This window comes from Panthera leo, chromosome D2, assembly GCF_018350215.1.
Source record: "Panthera leo isolate Ple1 chromosome D2, P.leo_Ple1_pat1.1, whole genome shotgun sequence".
NCBI classification, from domain to species: Eukaryota; Metazoa; Chordata; class Mammalia; order Carnivora; family Felidae; genus Panthera; species Panthera leo.
The window spans coordinates 21,010,550-21,034,740 of record NC_056689.1 but is presented as its reverse complement, the minus strand read 5'-3'; the positions used below and the strand labels follow the sequence as shown (position 1 = coordinate 21,034,740).

At 38.1% G+C, this 24,191-nt stretch overlaps 1 protein-coding gene across 2 annotated transcripts in view; it reads left to right on the top strand.

Annotated features, from left to right (window-relative positions):
• SLC16A9 (solute carrier family 16 member 9) overlaps positions 1-21,099 on the top strand; it is a 53,758-nt gene extending 32,659 nt beyond the window's left edge. Inside the window, exons 3-6 of one of the 2 annotated variants that reach the window (XM_042908161.1) lie at positions 3,102-3,245; positions 15,047-15,142; positions 17,685-18,602; positions 19,002-21,099. In XM_042908161.1, the coding sequence (XP_042764095.1) occupies positions 3,102-3,245; positions 15,047-15,142; positions 17,685-18,602; positions 19,002-19,180 (1,337 nt within the window). In that variant the 3' untranslated portion in view covers positions 19,181-21,099. The remainder of the gene's footprint in view (positions 1-3,101; positions 3,246-15,046; positions 15,143-17,684; positions 18,603-19,001) is intronic. The other variant, XM_042908162.1, reaches the window with a different exon arrangement.
• The last annotated feature ends 3,092 nt before the right edge of the window (positions 21,100-24,191 follow it).

The window sequence follows — 24,191 nt, the reverse complement described above, 5'->3', positions numbered from 1 at the left end:
AGCTGACTTTGGCCTTAGCCCTGTCATTGACTGGCTATGAATGTTTGGTCAAATAGTAGGATCTTTCTGACTTCCAGTTTTACCTTTTTAAAATGAGGTGTTTGGACCCTCTCCAAAGCCTCTTTCCTCTAAAATTCTTTGTTTTCAATCTCTGACATCAAGATATTTTTCTCTAAGTAAGCAGCAGATGGCAGTATGAAAGTAGAGAATTTTTTAAAAAGAGTTTTCAATTTACTGTTTTTATTGGTCAAAGAATTTCTGCTCATTTCTTCTTTAAGCTTGATTGTTTTCTGTGAATTGTGTATTACACAAAATAATTTATGAACTTATCATGTAATTGATAATAATTATGTACTTTTTAGCATGTAATAGTTACAGTGTTATTGTACATGCTATGAAAATTATGACCCTCCATCCCTACCCCTAGCTTCCCAAACTCTGCGTCTCCTTGTGGAATAATTATACATTAAGGAGCATAAATTTAAAGTCCTACTTTGAGGGTGAAACTTGAAACTTTTCAGGTATGCCAGCAATAATCTCTGTTTTAATTCTATTGTGCCTGTTAAATTTGTTGACGCTGATTCTCTGTCAGTGCAGTTTGGTAAACAACACAGAAGGGTCATGCCTTTATGATGTCAGATATCCATTTATGAAATTTGGCCCTTAAAATCACTTATATTTTTGAAGTATCTAAGTATTTCTAATTGGGTATATAGGCAGCTCAACATTTGGATGATAAGTTTGGTCTTTCAAATTTATTTTCCTTTTAAAACACTGGCACAGAATATTCCCCTCTGTTTATCGTGTAAATATATCAGCCTGCTCTTCTGTATTGGCTCACATAGAAGGCCTGAAATGTCAGGGGCCAGTTCATGACCAGGGAGAAATGTGGGAGAGTTGTGCATGTTGAGAGCTATGTAGTATCTTAGTGGTCATAACCTGGTCTTAAGAATGCACTTGAGAGTTTCTCTGGTCCTGGCAGGAATGTTGGACTTGGGTGGTTAGATCCTGGTTCTATCACTTACTAACTAATTTCTCAGTTTGAGGTTACTTAAAATGTTTTAAAATCTAAATAAAAGATATATACAGTAGTGCCTGGGTGGCTCAGTCAGTTGAGCTTCTGGTTTCAGCTCAGGACATGATCTCATGGTTCGTGAGTTTGAGCCCTACTTTGGGATCCTCTTCCCCCCCACCCCGCCCCTGTCCACCCCCACTCACGCATGTGTGTGCTCATTCCCTCACTCTCAAAAATAAACATTAAAAAAGATATATACATAAAAGTGTACATATCATGAGTATTACTTGATGAATTTTTCACAAACCAGATTATACCCATGTACTAAGCACACTCACATCAAGAAACAGAACATTGGCACTACCTAGGAAGTTGGGCTGGGCTCCCTCTGGTTACAACTCCCTACCCATTACTAAAGATAACCATTATTCTGACTTCTAATCATAGATTAATTTTGCCTGTTTTTTTACTTTTTATAATTGCAATTATGTAATGTATACTTTCTCATGTTGTCTTTCACTCCACGTAGGTTTATGAGACACTTCTATATGTGTAGCAATAGATCCTTCATTCTCAATAGTCCACTGTGTGACTACACCAGAATTCACTTACACATTGTATTGCTGATGAACGTCTGGGGTTCTAGGCTACCATGAGTAGTTCTGCTGCGAACATTTATGTACTTTTGGTACAGGTATTTCTATTGAGTGTATACATGGAAGCAGAATTTCTGAACCATGTGCTGTGTTCAGCTTTAGGAGAAAACACCAGCAGTTTAGGAGACTTCTGATTGCTCCATATCCTTGCTAACACTCACTGTTGTCTGCCTTTAGCCATCTTGGTGATTATACTTTTTAAAAATTGGGAATAATAATCTGTACCTTGAAAGGTTGTTGTCAACTTAAGGTTGTCAACTTAACTAGGATTTCTCTTTGCTTTTGAAACCTGGGCTCTTCCTTCTACCGTGGGCATGGACAACCTCTGTGAGCTTCAGTTTCCTTCGTGTAAATGAGACTAATGTGCTGAATAATCCCCAATGTCCTTTTGTTTCTGATATGCATGCTTTGTAGTTACATGCTTTGTAGGTACACTGCTAGTGGAAGAGAATTTCACTATGACTTAAATCCCGTTACATGGGCAGTTGCCCACGTATGCATAGAACAGATCCAGGTAGTGGTCACTGTAGCCTGCCACTCAACAGTGCACTTCACCCCCCAAATTCCAGATTACATGTAGGATGTAGGACAGTGGTACTGACAGACCCGTGCTGGAATGGGTAGGGTGCTTCTCCATTGGTCCCACCTCCATTGGTCCCACCCTACCCCCACATCATCACTCTACAGGGTGGCGACTGGTTGTGGTCAGTCAGTCATCAAGTTTATTTTCCTCATCAATTACCTGACCGGCTCCGTGCTGAGAAGGAGCGCTGGGGAGGAAATATGCATGGAACATGCAGGAGGAAAAGTCCTCAGAATAGTATGGTGGTTAAGACGCTGGGCTCAGGAGTCAGACTGCCTGGGTTGTTACTTCTCTCTCTGTTACCACTCTGGTGGCTGCTGTTGCTGCTCTTGTCACTGAGGTGCTGGACCCGATCAGAGACTTCCTTGTCCCAGGCCTTGTGATCAGCTTGACACCTGTGCTCTCATTTGTCCTGCCTGTAGCACCACAAGGTGGTATGATTATTATTCCAATCTGCAGATGAGGAAACTGAAGCCCAGAGACATCAGATAAGCTGCCTAAGATCGAACTGCCAGCAAGTGGTAGAACTTGAATTTGAATAAAGCCTGACTCCAGAATGCCTGTTTCTTACCTACATGGCCTTACCATCCTGAAACCTTGATTTCCTTATCAAAAAGTGAGGTTAATAGCCCTTTCAGGGCTGCAGGGAGATTAAAATGAAATGAGATTGTTTCTATGAAGTATCTCATAGAGTGTCTGGCACATAGTAAATACACAGTAGATGTTTACTGTTAGTGTTGTTATTGTATGATGGAAAGAATCATTTTAAATTTATGATGGGATGGATCCTAGGACTGTGGGAAGGAGGTTACTGTTAAATAAGTGAAGGTTTCATTTATTATTTTAGGTCCTGTCTGCAGCCTCTGTGTCTCCTCTTTTGGAGCAAGACCTGTGACAATCTTCAGTGGCTTCATGGTAGCTGGAGGCCTGATGTTGAGCAGTTTTGCCCCCAATATCTACTTTCTGTTTTTTTCCTATGGCATTGTTGTAGGTAAGAAATCTGGTCACTATAATTCTTCTAAGCTTCAAGAGTTAAACATCATTTTATCAATGTCAGGTTTATTATTCAGTTAATATAAGGTGTGAAAATGATAAAAAATAATTTGCTTTCAATGACCACTTCACCAAAAATTATTGCCTTAGTAACATGTCTGCCCAGCGAATCAACATATTTGAAAGGATAAACATGTTTTATCAACACACACTGAGTTCTCCGACAAGGCATAAGAAGGGTTTTCATTTCAGTGCTGGTCTCTAATGCACACAAAGGAAAAGAAAGAGGAGGGAGTCTGAGGCTGATGTCACTTCTCTCTGACTTAAGAAGTGGTCCTTTTCATTCTGGCTGGCTAAGCAGGGCTCTGTTGGATTGTTTGTGTTCTAAACATCCTGTGCTTCTAGGGCCCACATCACAAAATTACAGCAGAATTAAAAAGTAGATTTTAAAACACACAATCATTATTTTTTTTTTTAAGATAAGGCACAGGTGAAGAAAACTGAGTGGTGGGGATAATTGATGGTGATCCTGGTTACACGAGAGGAAAAGTAGAGGGTGACTGACAGCACCGACGGCTCTGGGTAGATGCCTTTGTGGCCTTTGTGATGTGTTGTACTAATTGTGTTTGGTGTTCGACATGATCAGACTATTCTTAGGGGCGGTTGGTGGGGAATTTGAAACAGATGATTCCAGCTTTCCAAGTTTTTCTTAGCGTCTGGAAGAACCTAATTTTGTTGGCTATTAATATTCCTCTTTTTCGCTTGGGACTATTTCCAGAATAATACCTAATGGAAATAATAGTGGCTAATATGCACTGAATGCTTAACCATGTGCTTGGTTCTATGCTAAATGCTTTATCTGACCTTATTTAATCTTCACAAGAACCCATATTACAGAGGGGGAAAGTGAAGCTCAGAGGATTGAAGCTACAAAGGAGATTTGGGGTTGAATGCACTTAGTCTGACACCAGATCCTGAGTCAGAGCAGTCTGACCTGACCTGAGTCAGATCCCAACCTCTTTCACATTTTTGTAGTTATTTTTGGTGCTTTTAGAACCCTTAAAGTGTCTTGTTAAATGCAACAACATACCCTAATACTGCTGAGACCTGAATCTAAATAAGCAAGCCCCATGTTAGTTCCTTGAGAGCATGTAGTGTATGTTTGATATTTTATATTCCCTGTGGTGCTTAATACAGTTTTGGACCTGTGGGTACAAACACATTAATCTCTGGTGTAAACTTGAGAGTTTTCATTTGATAATCATTTTGCATTCTTGTCTAAAATCATAAAAATAAAAATGTAGGTATCTGTGTTTATGCATGAATATTGGATTATTCCCTTTAGGACAAATCCCTTTTTACATAGAAAATTGAATCATTATGCCATTGATATGATCTAGTTCAAACTCTGGACTACATGTTTAAAATTGCATAAGATTTTACTGCTTCACCTGGTTTCAAGGTTAATCTAGACATACAAAATTTTTACCGACTTAAAAATTGATGAGCAGTGAGTGATATATAGCATTTGCATTACCTATATATAAAAATGAATTTTTAGGAAGAAAAATTTGGCTTGCAATGTCTAGGATTTATATACAATTGACTGTGTTGGAAGAATAAGGATGTATAGAAAAAAAAGACAATATTAACTAACTCCCAAAACTAAGTTTCAAAATTTCTGTATCAATGGAGGGAGCTTTATCAACTTGTGAAGTTAATTTTGATTTGATTTATGTTGTTGGAACCTTTTGATAACTAACCATGACTCCTGACCTCCTGAATCCATGATCTTTAATTAATCAGATAGGATTTGAGATTGGTCTGACTTACCCTTTTGGCTCGTGGTGGTGGTGGTGATGGTGGTGGTGTTACAGGCCTTCCACTTGGCTTTCCCCACTATGATAACTCTCACCCTGGCCAAGGAACAATGTAGGGAGTTATACCAACCACCAATGTATATGTGAGCCAATGAAATATCAGGAACTTGGATGCATCCATGGACTCAGTGGATCCATTGTAAGCCAGACCTGAGGCATGATCCTATATATTACCTGGCCCCCATATGACCACTCTAAGGGAAGGGCATGTAAATGCTTCAGGCCCTTAGTTAATAATGCCAGCTCATGTTCTGTGTCCAATAGTGCTCTAAAGGTATCCCACTTTCCCTAAATAAGTGGCCATAGTTGTCTTTGGGGAAATGTTTAGGGTACTGTTATCCATATACTTGTCATAGTGTTTGTCCTTCCTCCTGGAATCCCAGCCTCTCCTTCACTTAGTGGATTGTAGGTCAGAAAACAGACTCAGCTCTTGAAGACTCTGATTTGGTCATAGGTTCTGAATCCCTGCAGCTGAGAAGAAATTGTGAGCTCAAAGAGAGAGTGCTGGGCTTACGGTCAGAAGACATAGATTCTATGAGCCTGAGTACACTTGATCACAAATGGTGTTCCTTCATCTATGAAAGCAGGCTGGGAAACCTACCTCACACAGGTTTTGTGAGGACAAAATGAAGTCAAGCAAAATAAAAAAAAAAAATAAGTAAAAAGAGTTGAGTTGGATTTCAGTTAATAAAAAAATCACTCTCTCTGGTATCTATTGGGGCCCCATGAGCTACTCCTAGCCAGCAGACAATTAATACTTATTACCATGGTTGACGTCATCTTTCTTTCTTTTTCTTTCTTTCTTTCTTTCTTTCTTCTTTCTTTCTTTCTTTCTTCTCTCATCTTTCTTTCGGCTTATAATACAGGGCTCACAATATCTGTGGGATAAATAAGTGAGATAATAGTGAACAATGATATTTCCATTCTGTCACCATTTTAGAGTATCCAGTTGAAAAGGAAGTGACAGGAAATTATTACTGTCTAAACTCATTTTCCTCTTTAGTATTGAATTTCTTAGAAATAGCAAGAAAGATTCAGTCTGATGATAACATTCACTGAGCACCACTTCTGTGCTGAATTGTATACTAAGCATTTTCATTTGTCTAGAATGAACTAGATGGTGTCTTAAGATAGACAATATGCAGAGGGACAAGTTATTTAACTTCTGTTTCCCTTTTTTTTTAAGTTTATTTATTTATTTTGAGAGAGAGAGAAAAAGTGCGAATGGGGGAGGGGGAGAGAGGGAGAGAGAGAGAATCCCAAGCAGGCTCTGCACTCTCATTGTGGAGCCTGATGCTGGGCTCAAACTCACAAACCGTGAGATCATCACCTGAGCTGAAATCAAGAGCCCATAGCTTACCTCACTGAGCCGCCCAGGTGCCCCTCTGTTTTCTCATTTTTAAAACTACATATAATAATGACATCCACCTTGGGATTTTGTGCATTGATGAAGTAATGCAATAATATTAGCTAGCATTACCATTATTATTAGTTTTGTGACCTTGGAAAATTATTTATTCTCTCTGAGCTTCTGTTTTTATTTTTTATCAAATGGGACTAATATGACTTCACAGAGCTATCATGCCCATTCATGAGCAAATGTATCTACAGAGGCACAAAGAGGTGTTTCATACATGTTTTTCCCTTCCCTTAAATTCCTTGCTGACCACTTAGTTCAAGACCACAGCAGCAGTTTTTTGCTAATGAGGAAGCTTTATTGAATCAGCAATATTTGTATAACAGATTGGGAAGATAGAAAGAGAAATTAAAGCTTTTTAGTATGTTTAGTTATAATACACAATATCAAAAAGAATACTAAAGTTTATTAATTGGCATAATTCTGTTTTACCCCTTAATTGATATTTTAAAAAGTGTCATCTTGAAAATACGATGTTATCTTGTTCAGTTTTTGTAGCTAACATAAAATGGAAGTTTCCCCTTTTTCAAGGGACTGTAAGCCACACTGCCAATCCTGGTAATTCAGGCTTCTATTTTCTCAACTACTTTACCAAATCAGGAAAAAGAAAGTATGATGTGGGAGGCTGGAGTGCAGGGGGGCCAGCAGGAAATCAGTGCTTAATGAGCTCAGGCTTCTCCCCAATAATTTCCTTTTGCTTTTCTGGAAAGCACAACTCAAGATCAATGTCTTACATTCTCTTTTCTTCAGACTTTATTCTTTAGCTACCTGGTTAGTGTTTGCTTGCTATTCCCTTTTGGATTTTGGAAAAGTTCAATTTTCTCTAACTTTGTTTTCATGGTAATATCTGCCTATGGACTGAATCTGCACAGTGTATTGAGACTGGGAGGAAAAAAAAACACATTTGCAGAGTCTGATTCTCCTACTGCAATTATGGCAAATGAGATAAAGGTCATTTCCTGGCATTCATTTTAGCAGTTAGAGTTTTATAAGCCTTTTTGTTTTGTTTTGTTTTTAATGGTTATATCATTAAAGAAAGTCTTTTTTCTCTCATAGATGTTCAATTGTAATAAGGAACTATGATTTTCTAATTAGTCTGAAGCTATTATCGACATAATGTCATAATACTCAGGTGAAAAGTGAAAACATATATCAATATAATCGTTATTTTTTTTTAGTACTTATTATACTCCAGGCACAGATACTAAATCTTTTACATTTTTTATGTCTCTTAATCTTTTTTTTTTTTTTTTTTTTTTGTTTCTGAGAGAGAGAGGGAGGGAGAGTGAGTGGGGGAGAGGGAGAGGGAGAGAATTCCAAGCAGACTCCACACTCAGCATGGAGCCTGACCCAGGGCTTGATCCAATGACTTTGGGATCATGACCTGAGCCAAAATCAAGACTTGGACGTTTAGCCGACTGAGCCACCCAGGCACACTTATGTCTCTTAATCTTTACAATTGTCTTGTGAGATTGTTTTAAAGATAAAGAAACTAAGAATTAGAGACTTTCAGTAAACTCTCTAATCCCCAAAGTCATCTAGCCAGTAACTGATAGAGCTGGGATTTGAATCCAAGCCTGATTTCCAAGCCTGTGCTCTTAACTAGTCAATGTCATGTTCAGAGTACTCATGAGTACTCATGCTAAGCATACAAAAGTCAGAGCCAGTTTATTAAAAAAGCTAGCCAATTGCTTGCACTTCTTAACTCTCCACGCAGATGTTTGAAGCTAGAAACATAAAAGTAACTGCATTTGGATATGCTAAAGTTACTTATCTTTTTTTGGCATCCTAAGTTACCTTCCCACAATTTCATTTCTAGAAGTAGATATTTCTGGAATACTATATGTAATTGCTTATCCTAACCCAAGTTTAGGTTAAAAAACCATATTGACTCAACTATTCTAAGAGGTGATTCAAATACTTGCTTTAAAACATACATAAGGGGAATTCTCCCAAATGACTGACAGACAGGTCCCCACACTACAGTGACCACTGTCTTCATTTTCCCAGGGCTAACAGGTTTCCCAGGATCTGATACTTTTAGTGGCCAAACCGGGAATGTCCTGGGCAGTACCCTATCCCCACCCCACACAGAATCTGGATTCTATAGCTTCACCCATATTGCTTTTTAAGATTGCCATGCTAAGATGCACTGTTACTAAATGTTTCCTTTTCCTAAAAATAATATTCAGGGAGAAGTTTCATATACAGATGTAGGAGCTTGATAGATATCTATTCACTTACACACAAATATATGTATATAATAAAGGGTATTTTAAAAGAATTCATAGACATCTAAAAATATGTATACGATTTCAAATGTTTTAATGCTTGTCTTCCTAAAATAAATCAAAGTTCCACTTTGCATGCTTTTATTCACATGCTAGTTCTTTAGAGATGCTTGCTTTATGTATTCTAAATTAGAAGCATTTTTTAATAGCAGAGTGTTTTACTTCAGTTACATTTTCTCCTTATAACTGTCTTACCAGTTTAATTGATCTACGCATTTTTGATTTATCGGTAAAGATTGAGAAAAAATGAGAAAATGAGGAAGTTTAGTGTGATTTGACCAAAGCATCCTCCTATAATGCATAGAATTTGTAAATTAGTTGTATCTTTTTTCAAACCATATAATTCTAATTCTGTCTTTCTAATGATGTTATCTTCGTAAATTATTACGAAATTAAAAAATCTTTAATATTTTTAAAGCTAAGATTTAGTTTCTGGCTAAAGTAAAAAGTAAAAAAATTAGCATCATTTAAGTGGGGAGTAGGTATAAAGATATTATTAAAAATATATATACACACACACATACATACATATAAGTGTGTTTGTGTTTGTTATATGAATAGAGACATAGACAGGAAGAGAAAAATGCAAGAACTCAAATGAGATTTACGGGGAATGGCAGTAGGATAACTTCTGTGGGGAGGTTCATTCAACAGACTTTTAAGAACACTCACTCTGTGCCAGGCTCAGACCTGGAACCAGGATACTTGGATGAATAAGACGCCACCTGCCCTCAGAGCTCGCTGTTTAGTTGGAGGAATAAACGTATAAATTTATAACACGTAACACAGCAAAATAAATGCATTGATAAAATGAAACCAACATCCTGTGCTGATATACCACATACCTGTGGGAAGAGGGGTGCTGAAGCAGGCTTCATGAAGGAATTCATGCTTGAGCTGAGTCTGGAAGGACAGGTAGGATGTGGTCAGATGGGAATGGGTTTTGAAGGGGAGTTGAGTGGGTGGGAGGGGGACATTGTGGGAGCTCAAATGCTCTGAGGTGTGAGGTGCCATGGATAACAGTGCTGTCAGCACGGAGCCTGATGCAGGGCTCAAACTCATGAACCGTGAGATCATGACCTGAGCCAAAACCAAGAGTTGGACACTAACTCACTGAACATGCAAATGCCCTGATAACAGTATTTTTATAGGTATTTGTTTAAGGACTGAGGAAGTCATGTGAATAGGTGCAAATACATCAAAGATTGGCATGCAACAGAGGCCAGATGACAAAATGTTTTTATATGGACTTTACTGTAGGAGCATGATGTGATGAGAATTGTATGGCAGCAGCTTAGAAGATAGATTTTTGGAAAAAGTACTGGAAGCTGAGACAGTGATCAGGAAGCCAGAGTTCAGCTCAGAAAACATGAGATGAACTGAGGCAGTGGTGGTGCAAAGACGGAGGGAGGTTGATAATTTAGGCAGTTGGTATGATAAAGAGCTTCTGCCTGGTTTGATGGGCAGAGATGAGGGAATAGTGGCCTCTGAAGTTGTGATCTTGCCCAGAGATGTGTGAAATGGAACATAAGATGTGGAAAGGAAATGTTAGAACATGTAAAAATATTTAGTTTTTACTTATTTAAGTAAAGGGAAACAATAATATTATACTAATGTTTATGCTTTGAATTGTTAGTAATATAGGTATTTAGTTTAATAATCATTATGCTTATACTGCAGGCTGATGGTCAGAATTTTTTCCACTGATAGGTGTTTGATAAAAAGTGATTGGTCAAAAAAATGGTCAAAAATGATTGGTCAAATCCCTTGGTCAAGGGATGCTTTAAGATAGTGGTTTCCAACTTTACAGCCTTGGGACCCTTTACACTCTTTTGTTTAGGACCCCGAGGAGCTTTTGAATATATGGATTATACTTACTGATATTTGTTCTGTTAAGTTTAACTATTAAAAGCTAAGAAATTTGAAAATATTTGAGTAATTCATTTAAAGATAATAACAAACCTAATATATGTTAACATAAATAATGTACTTATTATGAAAAATAGCTCTACTTTCCAAAAGGAAAACAAATTTTTGTGAGAAGAGTTGCATTATTTTACAGTTTTGCTAATCTCTTTAATGTTTGGCTTCATAGAAGACATCTGGATTCTCGTATCTGCTCTGTACACAATCTGTTGCAATCTGTTTTTTTTTTTTTAATTGAAATGTATGAAGTAAATCTTGTCACACATAAAGATGTAGTTGGAAAAGAAAGGAGTTTTAATAGCCTTTTCAGGTAATTGTAGATATTCTTCTTCGATACTTTACAAAAACTTGATGAGTGATGATTTTCCAAAGTTAATTGTAATATGGAACTTGGTACTACATCAATATACTTTTCATACTCTTATATTTGTTTATTCTGCACTTTGAATGGATCTTCATTCAAACCTAATTTTGTAATATCATGAATTGGTTATTTGAAAAATACTGATTCACTAAGTTATGAAAGAATTCTAAATGTTGGCAAATTTCATTATACAACATCAAAAAATCACTTTTGTTACTTTCACCAGCAGACTCATCAGAAAATCTTTATTTATTGGAAAGCTGTCAAAATCATAGTAATGGATATCAGTTTTCAAAAATTCTTTTTCTGGAAACTTTGGATTTTATTATTGTTAACAATTACTACCAGTTTTCTCCCTTCTTAGTTTGTTTTCAAAAAAGTGTCTACCAAATACCCAAGTCTGGGTAACCCTAGTTTGTCTGTCAGATATTCTTTCAAATAAAAATAAGGTCACAAGATAAAAAGGGGGCTCTTTTAGCTGGCTACTAAAATAATTGTGTAAAGGGTTTTCCTTGCAGCAATTGTTGTAATCCAAATGAAGAATTTTTAAAATATTTTTGTTTGTTTTTATTATGAGTGTATGATTATGTAGCATAATTTGATACCAAAATTTGGTACCAATACCTTGATTTGTGCTAAGGCACTTCTGGTTTTATCACCATCTCTTTTGCTCCATCAGCATAATTGTAAACACAGTGAAAAAAGCAGAGAACATATTAGTATCCATGGGATACTTATCCACAGGAGATACCATTCAAGACCACCAATGAATGTCTGAAAGCATTCATAATAGTGAACCCTATGTATATGTACACCCCCTATGTATATGTACACACTTGTTATAAAGTTTAATTTATAAATTAGGCACAATAATAAATCAGCAACAATAACAAATAATCAAATAGAACAGTAATAACATACTACAATAAAAGTTATGTGAAAGTAGTCTCTCTCTTTCAAAATATCTTATTGTGCTGTACTCACCCTTCTTCTGTGATGATGTGAGATGGTAGAATGCCTGAGTGATAAGATGAAGCAAAATGGATGACATAGGCATGTGATGTAGCATTAGGCTACTACTGACCTTCTGATGATATGTCAGGAGGAGGATCATCTGAGCATTCTGGACCGTGGTTGATTGCAGGTAACTGAAACCATGGAAAGCAAAACTGCAGAAAAGTGGGGGACTAGTGTATTATGAAAATAGTTTTGAATTTACAGACTCTGTGAGAGATCATGGGGATTCAAGGGACCCCTCTCTAATAACTTCCAGTTTAAGGTTGTCCTGATGCAGATGTAGTACCTTTTTGAAAAGTTTAAGGAGAAAGCATTTCAAATTTCTGCTACATTAAAAAAAAAAAAAAAAAACAAGTGAAATAACATTAACTATTAAACGAAGGGCCTTGAAATAATTTTTTAAAATGTCTTTTTTTTTTTTTGGTTTCAGGCTAAAAATTTAAAAGTTGCTGTTTCAACTTTTCTGACATTGACATTTAGTAATCAGAAATGTCTTTTTCCCCTTTGTCTCTCATTCCTAACATTTTACAGAGTCCTGACAACCAAATCACAGAAAAGTAAATTCATTCTGCCTCCAAAGGCTTTCTGAGGTATACAGTCTTAGTCAAGGGTGACATTTTTTGGTTTCAAAATTGATTATTCAGAAACATTTAAAAATTTTTTTTTAATGTTCATTTATTTTTGAGAGAGAGAAAGAGCATGAAGAGGAACAGAGAGAGGGGGAGACACAGAATCTGAAGCAGGCTCCAGGCTCTGCGCCGTCAGCACAGTCCCCCATGCCGGGCTTGAACCCATGAGATCGTGACCTGAGCTGAAATTGGACACTTAACCAACTGAGCCACCCAGGTGCCCCAGAAACAGTTTTGTTTCATATCTTGAAGAGTCCTATATATGAATAGTAATGACAACTGTATAAATCAGTGCAACTCATGTTTTAGTTCATGAGATAATATTTTTTCCCTTAAATCAAACATGAAGGGCATTTTATTTAGGGGTGCCTGAGTGGCTCAGTAAGTTGAATATCCAAGTCTTGATTTTGGTTCAGGTCATGATCCCAGAGTTGTGGGATTGAGCCCTGGGTTGAGTTCCATGCTGAGCATGGAGCTTGCTTAGAATTCTCTCTCTTTCTCTTACTCTGCCCCTCTCCCCTGTTCATGCTCTCTCTCTCTCTAAAATTAAAAAAAAAATTTTTAGGGGCGCCTGGGTGGCGCAGTCGGTTAAGCGTCGGACTTCAGCCAGGTCACGATCTCGCGGTCCGTGAGTTCGAGCCCCACGTCAGGCTCTGGGCTCATGGCTCGGAGCCTGGAGCCTGTTTCCGATTCTGTGTCTCCCTCTCTCTCTCTGCCCCTCCCCCGTTTATGCTCTGTCTCTCTCTGTCCCAAAAATAAATAAAAAACGTTGAAAAAAAAATTAAAAAAAAAATTTTTTTTAAAGGAGAAAAAAATCTTTTTACTTAAAATATAATTGTTTTAGTCTATCTCATTTCTTTAAGAAGACTTTTTATGGAATCACACATAATCCTCAGAGTCTTAGGTTGTTTAAATTATTAATTTACTAAAACACTTATGTAATATATTTGTTAAGCCCATGTATTCTTTCTAATCATAGTTTAGGTGCCAATGAAAGGCAATGACAATGATCTTAACTCATTTAATGGGCTGTGGTTTCAAATCCAGTTTTTAGACTATGGTTTATGTGTTGTTTATAGAATGATCCTCAAGAACAGATGATATTGCAGAAGAAAGGCAAAAAGTCATGAGTTAGAAGCTAGAGGAAAATTTTATGAAAAACCAACTGGCTTTAATAGGTGCTAAATAGGGAAGAAAAGATTAAGCTAACAAACAAAAGCCTTGGAGAAGATCTGGAGATGAATATAGTCCTTGGGTCTCAAGAAAGGTAAATTTAGGGGCGCCTGGGTGGCTCAGTCGGTTAAGCGTCCAACTTCGGCTCAGGTCATGATCTCTCAGTCCTTGAGTTCTAGCCCCACGTCGGGCTCTGTGCTGACAGCTCAAATCATGGAGCCTGCTTCAGATTCTTTGTCTCTCTCTCTCTGCTCCGCCCCTACTCATGGTCTATCTCTCTGTGTCTCTCAAAAATAAATAAATGTTAAAAAATTAAAAAAAAAAAGGAAATTTAGTAAGGTATTCTTTTGGGTTATAAAAGAATTTCAAATCTACAGAAAAGTAGAGGATAGTATAGCAAACAACTGTATGCTCACCACTTAAATTTAACAGTTGTTAATATTTTAGTGTATTTGCTTCCTTTTTTTTGCAAACATATTTCAAACTAAATCAAATACATTTTACTGTAAATAAGGTAGTTTGCATCTCTGAAGGAGGAAACTTACAAATATATATTTTACTGTGATGCGATGACCTGAGAACCCCAGAGGCCTTTGTTTTGCAGACTGGGGGTGTGCAAGCTATAAGCTCTCACAAAATAGCATGGAATAATGAAGGGAACTTTCTAAAATTATTTAGAGCACTTTGAGGAGGAAGGACACTGAACTGAGGGCAAGAACTTGGAAGTGAGACTGAATGGGAAAGTTTGATTAAATTTTACTATTTGGTGTTATTTGGTGACTTAACCATTATCTCTATCTCCCTGTAATGTCGCGATTTAAATTTGCATTATTCATTCATGCTTCAGAAATTGGACTTTTTTTCACTTGATTCCAACCCTATGGGTGTGGAGTGAAAATTGAGCCTGCACAGATATGTCCATTGGAGCTGTACGAGTGACATCAAAGAACCTACGAGTCCATACTCTGAAGAGTTATAGCCAATCAGTAACAGAACAACCTACTGGAGATGTTATTTTTTCTTTTTCTTTCTTTCTTTTTTTTTTTTTTGCATTGAAGTAGTATAATCTGTCTTGATTTATGTAATGTCTTCTTATGTTTAGGACTCGGATGTGGTTTATTATATACTGCAACAGTGACCATTACGTGCCAGTATTTTGACAGCCACCGAGGCCTTGCTCTTGGCCTAATTTCAACAGGTACATTTTCAAAATAAGTACAGCATTGTCACTATTCAGTTTTCTAATTAAAGTTAAAAGTTACTGAACACAGATATGTTTAACCAACCACTTCCCAGCTACCACTTAGGTAGCATATTTTTTTACTCTAGCCTGAGAAGGAAATTTTATTTTCCACAGTAAATAAGAGTAGTGCTTCCAGAAAACCCTAGGATGCATACATAAAAAATCTGGGGCATTCAATGGCCAATATACCAAAGGAAAGAAAAGCTTATGGGACCCGTACATTGAGAGTCACAAGTTGGTGAGAGCTTCAGTAAAAGAAGCAGCCTGTACTTATGTAAGGCGCCTTCTCCCTGAGAAAGGTAGGAGAAATGCCAGGAAAATGGAGACTCCAGGGCTCTGTTGAAAAGCCTGCTGTTGGCATCTTGCCATCTCCATTTACTGTGGAATGTACAATTTTTCTAAAGTACTTATTTATGAATGCATTCCCCTGGCCATGTGCATATCTAAACGACAGACTCTTCACTCTTGTTATTCCTTTAATAATCAAGAGATGATCACTGAGGGAAATGTAAATATAAAAGCCTTCTGGACTTCCTCTGATGTTTTAAAGTGTCATTTCACTTTTCAGATGGATTTGTTTCCTAAGAGAACTTATCAAACTTATCAAACTTTTCCTTAGAGAACTTATCAAAATTTTCTGTGGCCAGTATTTTACCAGTTTGCTTAGGAAATAGAGCTGCCAAGTTTAGTGAAAGTGGCACATTTACATATGCTACTTGTTAATGAGCTGGTGTTCCTGGGAGGTCAGACTTTGAGGTAAATGGAGTAAATACAATGATTTGTCTGGCAGCAGGAGCCAAACTAATGTTTATTCCTGAGATCAATCTAGTGGCAACAAAGTGATTCCAGATTGAATTAAGTTGAACCGGATATTTCCCAAAGGTGGTTTAAGGAAGTATTGGCAGGGGGGAAATAGGAATCATGATCTAAGAGGAGATGGGGCCAGAGTCTTGAGGACACAGCTGGGCTAAGGCAGAACTGAAGAAGAAATAGCAAAAACAGGAGATAGAGAATCCAAAGCAGTTGGAATGCAGTTCAAAGAACCTTACAGGATCTCCCACAGGTGTGTGAGTGTGATGGAGTGCGAAGGTAGGCATTAGTGTGAAGGTAGGCATGAGCTTGAAGGACAATAGGTCTTGCCTACACTACATTTTTGTAGAGGCATTGTAATGTAGCAACAAGCACAGATGCCAGAGCCAGACCACCTAGGTCTGAATCCTGCCTGTGTCACTCACTTGCTGTCTGGAAATAGACAGACTTTCTAACAGTCCTGTTAACTATTGAGTTAAGCCTCAGTTTTCTGAACTGTAAAATGGGGATAATAATAGTACTCATCACATCAAGTTATTGGGAATCTTAAAGAAGCATACATGTAAGGCACATAGCAGGGTACTAAAAGCATGAGATATTATCATTATGAACTAGGGTTTCCCTTAATGTCCAAATTTGTATGTGTGCCAAAGATGCCAGAAGTTGTATGCTACATGCTTTCACTCTGCCTAGAAAGGAGGGCATAAGAGACTGGATCATGGCACACTGAAATAAAAATGGATCGACTCTGGACAGTTAAGATTTGGCAGAATTAAGGAATTTTCAGTTTCAACTCACAGGGAGCTAGGTGAAGCAAAATTAAGGACAATTGTGGATCTACTTAGTCCTTCTGGGTTGCTGTAACAAGATACCATAGACTAGGTGACTTCCACAAAACATAAATGTATTTCTCAGTTCTGGAGGCTGGAAGTCTGATATCAGGATGCCAGCATGCTTCGGTTCTGGTGACAGACTTCTTCCAAGCTGCAGACTGCCATTTTCTTGCTGTGTGGCATGTGTGCATGGTGGAAGGGGAAAGGAAGCTCTCAGGGGTCTCTTTGATATGGGTGCTAATCCCATTCACGAGTGCTCAGTGGGCTCATGACCTAATTGCCTCTCAAAGGCCCCACTTCCTCATGCCATCATATTGGGGGTTAGAATTTCAACCTGTGAATTTGGGAGGACATGAACATTCAGCCTATAGCATCCACCTTCAGTGAAAAAGATGACAAGCAAAAAAAAAAAAAAAAAACCTCACAGTAGAATTTTTTAAAAATTGAAAAGAAATAACAAAAAAACCCACATGAAATATTCTGACATTGCTGGAAAAAAAAAAAGGAACGTGAGCATGAAACAAAGGTTGTGGGGGAAGCAATTTTGTTCCATGGTTAACAGGGGTTGGTGAACTAATGTCCATGGGTCAGATCTGGTCTACTGCCTGTTTTTAGAGAGCTCATGAGCTAAGGATGATTTTTACATTTTTGTACAGTTAAAAAAATCAAAAGGATATTTCAGGGCATCTGAAAATTATGTGAAATAAAAATTTCTATGTCCATAAATAAAAGTTAATTGGAATATAACCATGCTCCTTCCTTTGCAATTCTTCTTTGGCTGATATCAATAATGGTTGTTCTGAGAACCCTGAATTATAAGAGATTAAGATTGAACATCTCCCATTTCTTTTTAGGTTCAAGTGTTGGACTTTTTATATATGCTGCTCTGCAGAGGTTGCTGATTGAGTTCTATGGGCTGGATGGATGCCTGCTGATTGTGGGTGCCTTAGCTTTAAATATATTAGCCTGTGGCAGCCTGATGAGACCCCTCCAGCCCTCTGATTGCCCTTTGCCTGAAAAAACAGCTCTGGAAAGTGTACCAGATAGATACTCCATTTACAGTGAAAAAGAGAAGGACCTGGAAGAAAACACAAACATTCTTGGAAAGAGCTACAGTGCTGAGGAAACATGCAAGAGCACCTTTGGCAGTGGTGGCCGGAAACAGGAGAGCCTACTTCATAAAAGCCCAACAACAATAGCACATTCAAAAGAGACTGAAACGTACAAAAAGAAAGTTGCAGAACAGACATATTTTTGCAAACAGCTTGCCAAGAGGAAGTGGCAATTATATAAAAACTACTGTGGAGAGACTGTGGCTCTTTTTAAAAACAAAGTATTTTTAGCACTTTTCATTGCTATCTTTCTTTTTGACATTGGAGGATTTCCACCTTCATTACTTATGGAAGATGTGGCAAGAAGTTCAAATGTGAAAGAAGAAGAACTCATTATGCCTCTTATTTCCATTATTGGCATTATGACAGCAGTTGGTAAACTCCTTCTAGGGATACTGGCTGACTTCAAGTGGATTAATACCTTATATCTTTACGTAGCTACCTTAATAATCATGGGCCTGGCCTTGTGTGCAATTCCATTTGCCAAAAGTTATGTCACATTGGCAATACTTTCTGGGATTCTAGGGTTTCTTACTGGTAACTGGTCCATCTTCCCATATGTGACCACAAAGACTGTGGGAATTGAAAAATTAGCCCATGCCTATGGGATATTAATGTTCTTTGCTGGACTTGGGAATAGCCTTGGACCACCAATTGTTGGTAAGATATTTCTTAAAGCAACCCATTTTTACTGTTCTTCTTTGTAACATCTCCAGGTATAGAAATCCAGATTACAATAGTAGCACAGATTAGCACAAAGTAAATCTGCATAGATGTCTGATGGTAATGATTTACTCATAATCAGTTTGATAAAAAGGCCAGTATACTTGCTCAGGGATTTATGTTCATTTTGTGTTCAGGAGAAACTCAAAATGCCTGCTTATTCTTGTCCAGATTATTTGGGAGAGTCTCCTCTGCTAACTCCTAAGAGTCTGCTATAGAGTACATGGGGTTTTATCTATCCTAATCCTTACTGTATATAAAATTGGTAAAATTAGAGGATGGCTTCCAAGTCTTACTATTTCTATCAAATTAACTTTTTTCTTTCTCTCTTTTCAGGTTGGTTTTATGACTGGACCCAGACCTATGACATTGCATTTTATTTCAGTGGCTTCTGTGTCCTGCTGGGAGGTTTTATCTTGCTTCTGGCCGCCTTACCCTCCTGGCATACATGCAGCAGGCTGCTGCCCAAGCCAGCTCCAACAACCTTTCTGTACAAAGTTACCTCTAATGTTTAGAGGATACTGGAAGGAACTACAGACTGTTTTCTCATAGGAAATTTCACTGTGGCTGACTCTGAATGAATTTTTTGTTTGTTACAAATCCTATTCTCTTTGTACTGTATATGTAGCTTCTATCGCCTGTATTTACCAACCCCCCCCCTTTTTTTCTTTTTCCAAGAAGTGGGACTATTCTGTTTTACCCTTATTCGTGAGTTCCTGACATTGTAAACATTTTGGCCAGCCCCGAAAGGCTTTCTCTGTGTAAAGAAATATAATTTCTCTGTAGGATCCATTAGTTCCACTGAAAGGCACCCAGAGGGAGCTCTTCTATTTTAAACCTGATGTAGGCAGCATGATGAGATATATGTGAAGGCCACCAGGGGCGAAATCACTCTCTTCTCTATGTTAGACTAGCTAGTATGTTGAAGACTTCAGGCCAGTCAGGAGATGAAAGTGGTTACTAAAATGGCGTTAAGAATTGCAGTGGAGCAAGCTGATCTTTTTTTTTTTTTTCCTCAAAGATATTTTAAATTACAGTCACTGGTTTTCACTATTTGATTTTATTTACCTTGAGGCAGCACCCCATGTTTGGTATCCACTGCGCTTAAATCGTTTCAATTCCTAAGGTGTTTGCCTAGAGGCAGGCAGTCTCCAAACTGGAGCACTCACCACAGACTTGCTTCACGGTTGGCTGCCAAAAGCACACTCACTCTTCTCTGTCAGCATCCACTCAGCTGATGTTTCCCAGGAAGTGCTGATTTTACCTGTTTCCAAATTGGAAATGCGTAAACCATTCCGTTCTGGCAAATGGGAAACATCCATTTGCATTGGGCACAGTGGGGATGAATTGCAAGTCCCTGTGTGTCTTCTTGATGAAGCATTTATTTGCTACTATGAGATTTTACCACTATCAGATTTTAATTCAAGGGCAGAACTAAAATGTGTGTGTGTGTGCCCGTGCGTGCGTGCGTGTGTGTGTGATGAACTCCGAGTCTGTGTGGGACATGGGAAGACAAAAAAGCAATAAGAAATTGATACTCTGATCCAACTGTATTCAATCTTAAGAAAAATGTTTTGAAAGAAAAATCACTGTTTAATAAATGGGCATCTTTCTGAAGAAATATTTTTTGAATTTTGCTGTGTGTCAGAATCCTCTAGATCCTTTTAAAAATATGGTTGCCTGAGTACTACTCTTAGAGATTTTAATTCTGTAGGTTTGGCTATGGGCCAAGCATCTGTATTTTTAGCGAACTCTTCAAGGAATTCTGACGACACAGCCAGGTCGAAAATGAGGGTTACAAGACTGGCAACAGAAAACATTCATTCTCTTAAGTAAAAAACAAAAAAACAATAAACCATTGAGGTGAGGGGTTTTTATAAATAGCCAACTGTGGTTCTTTAAATAGGACGCACTCTTCCTATTGTGCCAAAATTGTCTCTTCATTTCTTTTGAAATATATGATTTTATACTTGTATGTTGCCTTTCTTCAAAGGCGCCTGAAGCACTTTATAAGCATGAAGCCCCACAACACCTCAGTGAGGTCCGTAAATAGATCTTTTGTATGCAATAAACCTGGAGTGTGGGGGAATTTCATAACTGAGTTAATCCTACTTAATAATGCAATAATGGGGCTTCAAAGTGCCTTGGACTTCTCCATACTCAGACTTCTGGAAAGTTTTCTGTACCTCATTCTTCAGTCACTGTCAAGGTTAATAAATATAAGAAGTGACATTTTAAAAAGCTAAACTAAGTGTTTTTATGTTGAAAGTTCCTTTTTGCCAACATTATATTCAGGAAGTCCAATAACCTGAAAAAGTAACTTTCCTGACATCCCCATGTTCATCAACGTTGATAATTGTCCAAATGCATCTTCACCGTGTCTACTAATACCATCCAGCGTGTGCATTTTCAATTGTCTAGGGAATGAATTTTAAGTTGCAATAAAATATTTTTTTGTTTGTTTTGCATTGGTTTGGCTGCTTTTTCTCTTAACGAGTCCTCCTTCTCTGAATTACAGTGAATTTCACTTGAATGTAAAAAAAATGATCACATGTTCACTTCAGACCCCCGAATTGGTGATTGGACCTCAGCATATTCAAAAGTCAAATTTGCTAAACTATTTTGACTATTGGCTCCCAAAAAGCTAACATGTCAATCCTACAGAATCCTTTTGAGGAAAAAGGGGACAGATTCCTCTGCAAACCTTAATGATGATCTTGTCAATCATTAGTGGAATTCTTACTATGCTCTTAGGCACATTATATTATTTATCCTTCATAATAGCTCTGTGAGGTGAGGATGCTAATCTTCATTGTATGGTACAAAACATAATTGTCATGATATGGACAAAATATATAAGCAACTTCCAAAAGCCGAATGAAAAAGTGTCTAGTGAATGCTTTGGTTTCTAACATGGCTGGGAAATGGGGCTCAGGAGGATGTGTTGCTATAGAGTCAATCCTTTAGTGAATAGAGAAGTCACGTGTATGTGAATAATTATTCAAGGCTTGCCTATTTCCTAAGAATTAGCATTTTTTAAACTTTATTTATTTATTTATTTATTTATTTATTTATTTATTTACATGAGGGGCCGAACTCATGATCCCAGCATCAAGAGACACAGGTTCTTCCCACTGAGCCTGTCAGGTGCCCCAAGAATTAGCATTTTAAAAGCATCCTTAATAATGAAATTATACTGATTAGGACATAATCTTTCTTTTGTGACTCAAAAGACATTTCTTGATCCTCCAAGCAGCTGGAGCTGAGTTGGGGAAAGAAACTTTGTTAGGGACCCTCTTTCTTCCTTTCAGCCCTCGTGCCTCACTCTCTCTCTCTCTCTGATGAGCCTCCTAGGAGCCAGTTGGTGAACTCATTTTCTCGAGGGTGACTATGTCATCAAGAGAGAAGTTTCAGCCACCAACTTTTAAAGGCCCCATGAGGAACAATTTCCAAGAACCTGCAGCTGCAGCACTGGGAGGTCATGACCACATGGTAGGTCAGTTGTGTTGTGCTGGCTGGAAAGTCCTCTGATCTCAGATAGCCTCAACTTCTAGCAATCTATCTAAGATTATCTTAACTCAGGACGTTCTGGAAAATAAAGGAGAGCTCTGTTTTGAAGGAAAGAATGTCTCATTTTTTCTTTTACTTAGGAGTATTATTTTAAACACATAAAATACACAGTTTACATTAGCAGTGCCACACAATTTCTCCTTCATTAATAACAATCCTGGGACCTTTTGCTCTGCTGTCAGTTGTGGCTGAAGGATGCTGGTAAATAAAATGCCCCTTTGCACAATCAGTAAAGGTGATCGGAGATGTACGAATACATGGATAATATTCAGAGATACAGTATATATACTTGTTAAGGTTATGGTTTCTGGGTTCAAATCCTAGCTCAGTTCCTGTGGCTAGGTGATTGTGAACATGTCATTTAGCCTCTCAAAGCCTTAGTTTCCTCATTTGTCAAACATGTCATAGGGCTGTTATGGGAATTAAATAAGATAACCCCATACACGTTACTGGCACCTGTTCAGTAAATATTAACTATTATGATTTTTGTTGTTATCATTGTTCCTTAGTGTGTGACACCTCCCTCTCAGTATCCGAAGGACGTGTCAAGTGTTCCTGGGCACAGGTGTGGGTTAAATGTTTGTGTTGAAGGGCCTTATTTAGAAGAAGAAGAATGAGCTTTCTGTTATCCCTAACTTGTACAGCTGTCACAGCTATTACCCTCCCCCAGGCATGTTCTTGTCAAAATCTTTTATCCTTAGGGATTCATGACTCAGCACATTTTTTCTGGAATTGCCATTCAGAGGCTCTGACACAAAACAAAACACAAGCTGTTCCTCCACAAATCAAAGAGAACTCACTTTGTAAATTGAATTGCTATGGGAATTTGGACTTTTATTTATTTCCTTAAGAACTCATCACCCGAGCTGTTTGGAAGGCGGGCCTAAAATTAGGCAGAAAGCAAAGTGCTCTCATTTGTTTACTGAGAGCTAATTGGCCTCGGCTCAGGGCCCTTACATCCCTCTGCCTTCCCAGGACATCCTTCAGACTTACTCTTGGGAGAGTGTGATTCCAGTTCATCTGGGATTCTGTTCCTAGTAGGTCTGTCACATTAGTTGCTTCTTACTGTATGGATTCCTTGTTTTAAGGAGTCATTTACTTTTATTCTCTCTCCTTGCAAAAATTAAAAAAATATATAATTTTTATAGTTTTTTTCTAAGAGATAGTCTACAAACATTGGTAAATGGCATATTCTCAATAAAGAATAATTAACTGTGGTCAACGTGCTGTCCTGCTGTAGGTCACATTAAAACTACAAAGTCACAGGGACATGACTGTTTTTCCTTCCTGGAAAATGCCTAATGTGCTAAGGCAAGTTGTTTTTCCTCCAGCTTAGATCTGAAAACCCCTCACCACCTACAGCTTTAGTAGCTCAAATGACTCTAGGACCGTAACAACAAAGAACAGATGCGACTGGCTATATCAACCTCTAAAAGATGACAGGCCAGGCTCAACAGTCCATTTTCATATAGTCTCTATGGCTGCTGGGAGGGTGCCATTTTGAGAACTCCTGGGCAGGATCCCCTCCTGAAGGAAATTTTCCCTGAAGTTCAAGTATGAACAAGGGCTGCACTGAGACTGAGCTGCACAGTTGAGACTGCCAGTGAGAAACAGAGTCAGGATGAGCTCAGGTCCCTGGACGGAACTATAGACTGTCAGATAAAATGGGATAATATATGAGACTTTCCTCTGCTCAAGACTGGAAACAGTTCTAATTTCCAAGGGGCATTTTAGCAGTCACTAGCTGAGAGGCATAAGCAGGGACAAGAGCTGGGCCTGGGCTTTGTTCTCAAAGCCCTGGGAAGTGGTGTGAACCAAGGAAAGGTGACAACAGAAGCATCAAGGAACCCCAGGAGGCAGCTCTGATGGAACTGGGAATGGATGCCCCAGAGAAACCTGAGAGAAACTGTGTGCATTTGTGTGTGTGTGTGTGTGTGTGTGTGTGAGAGAGAGAGA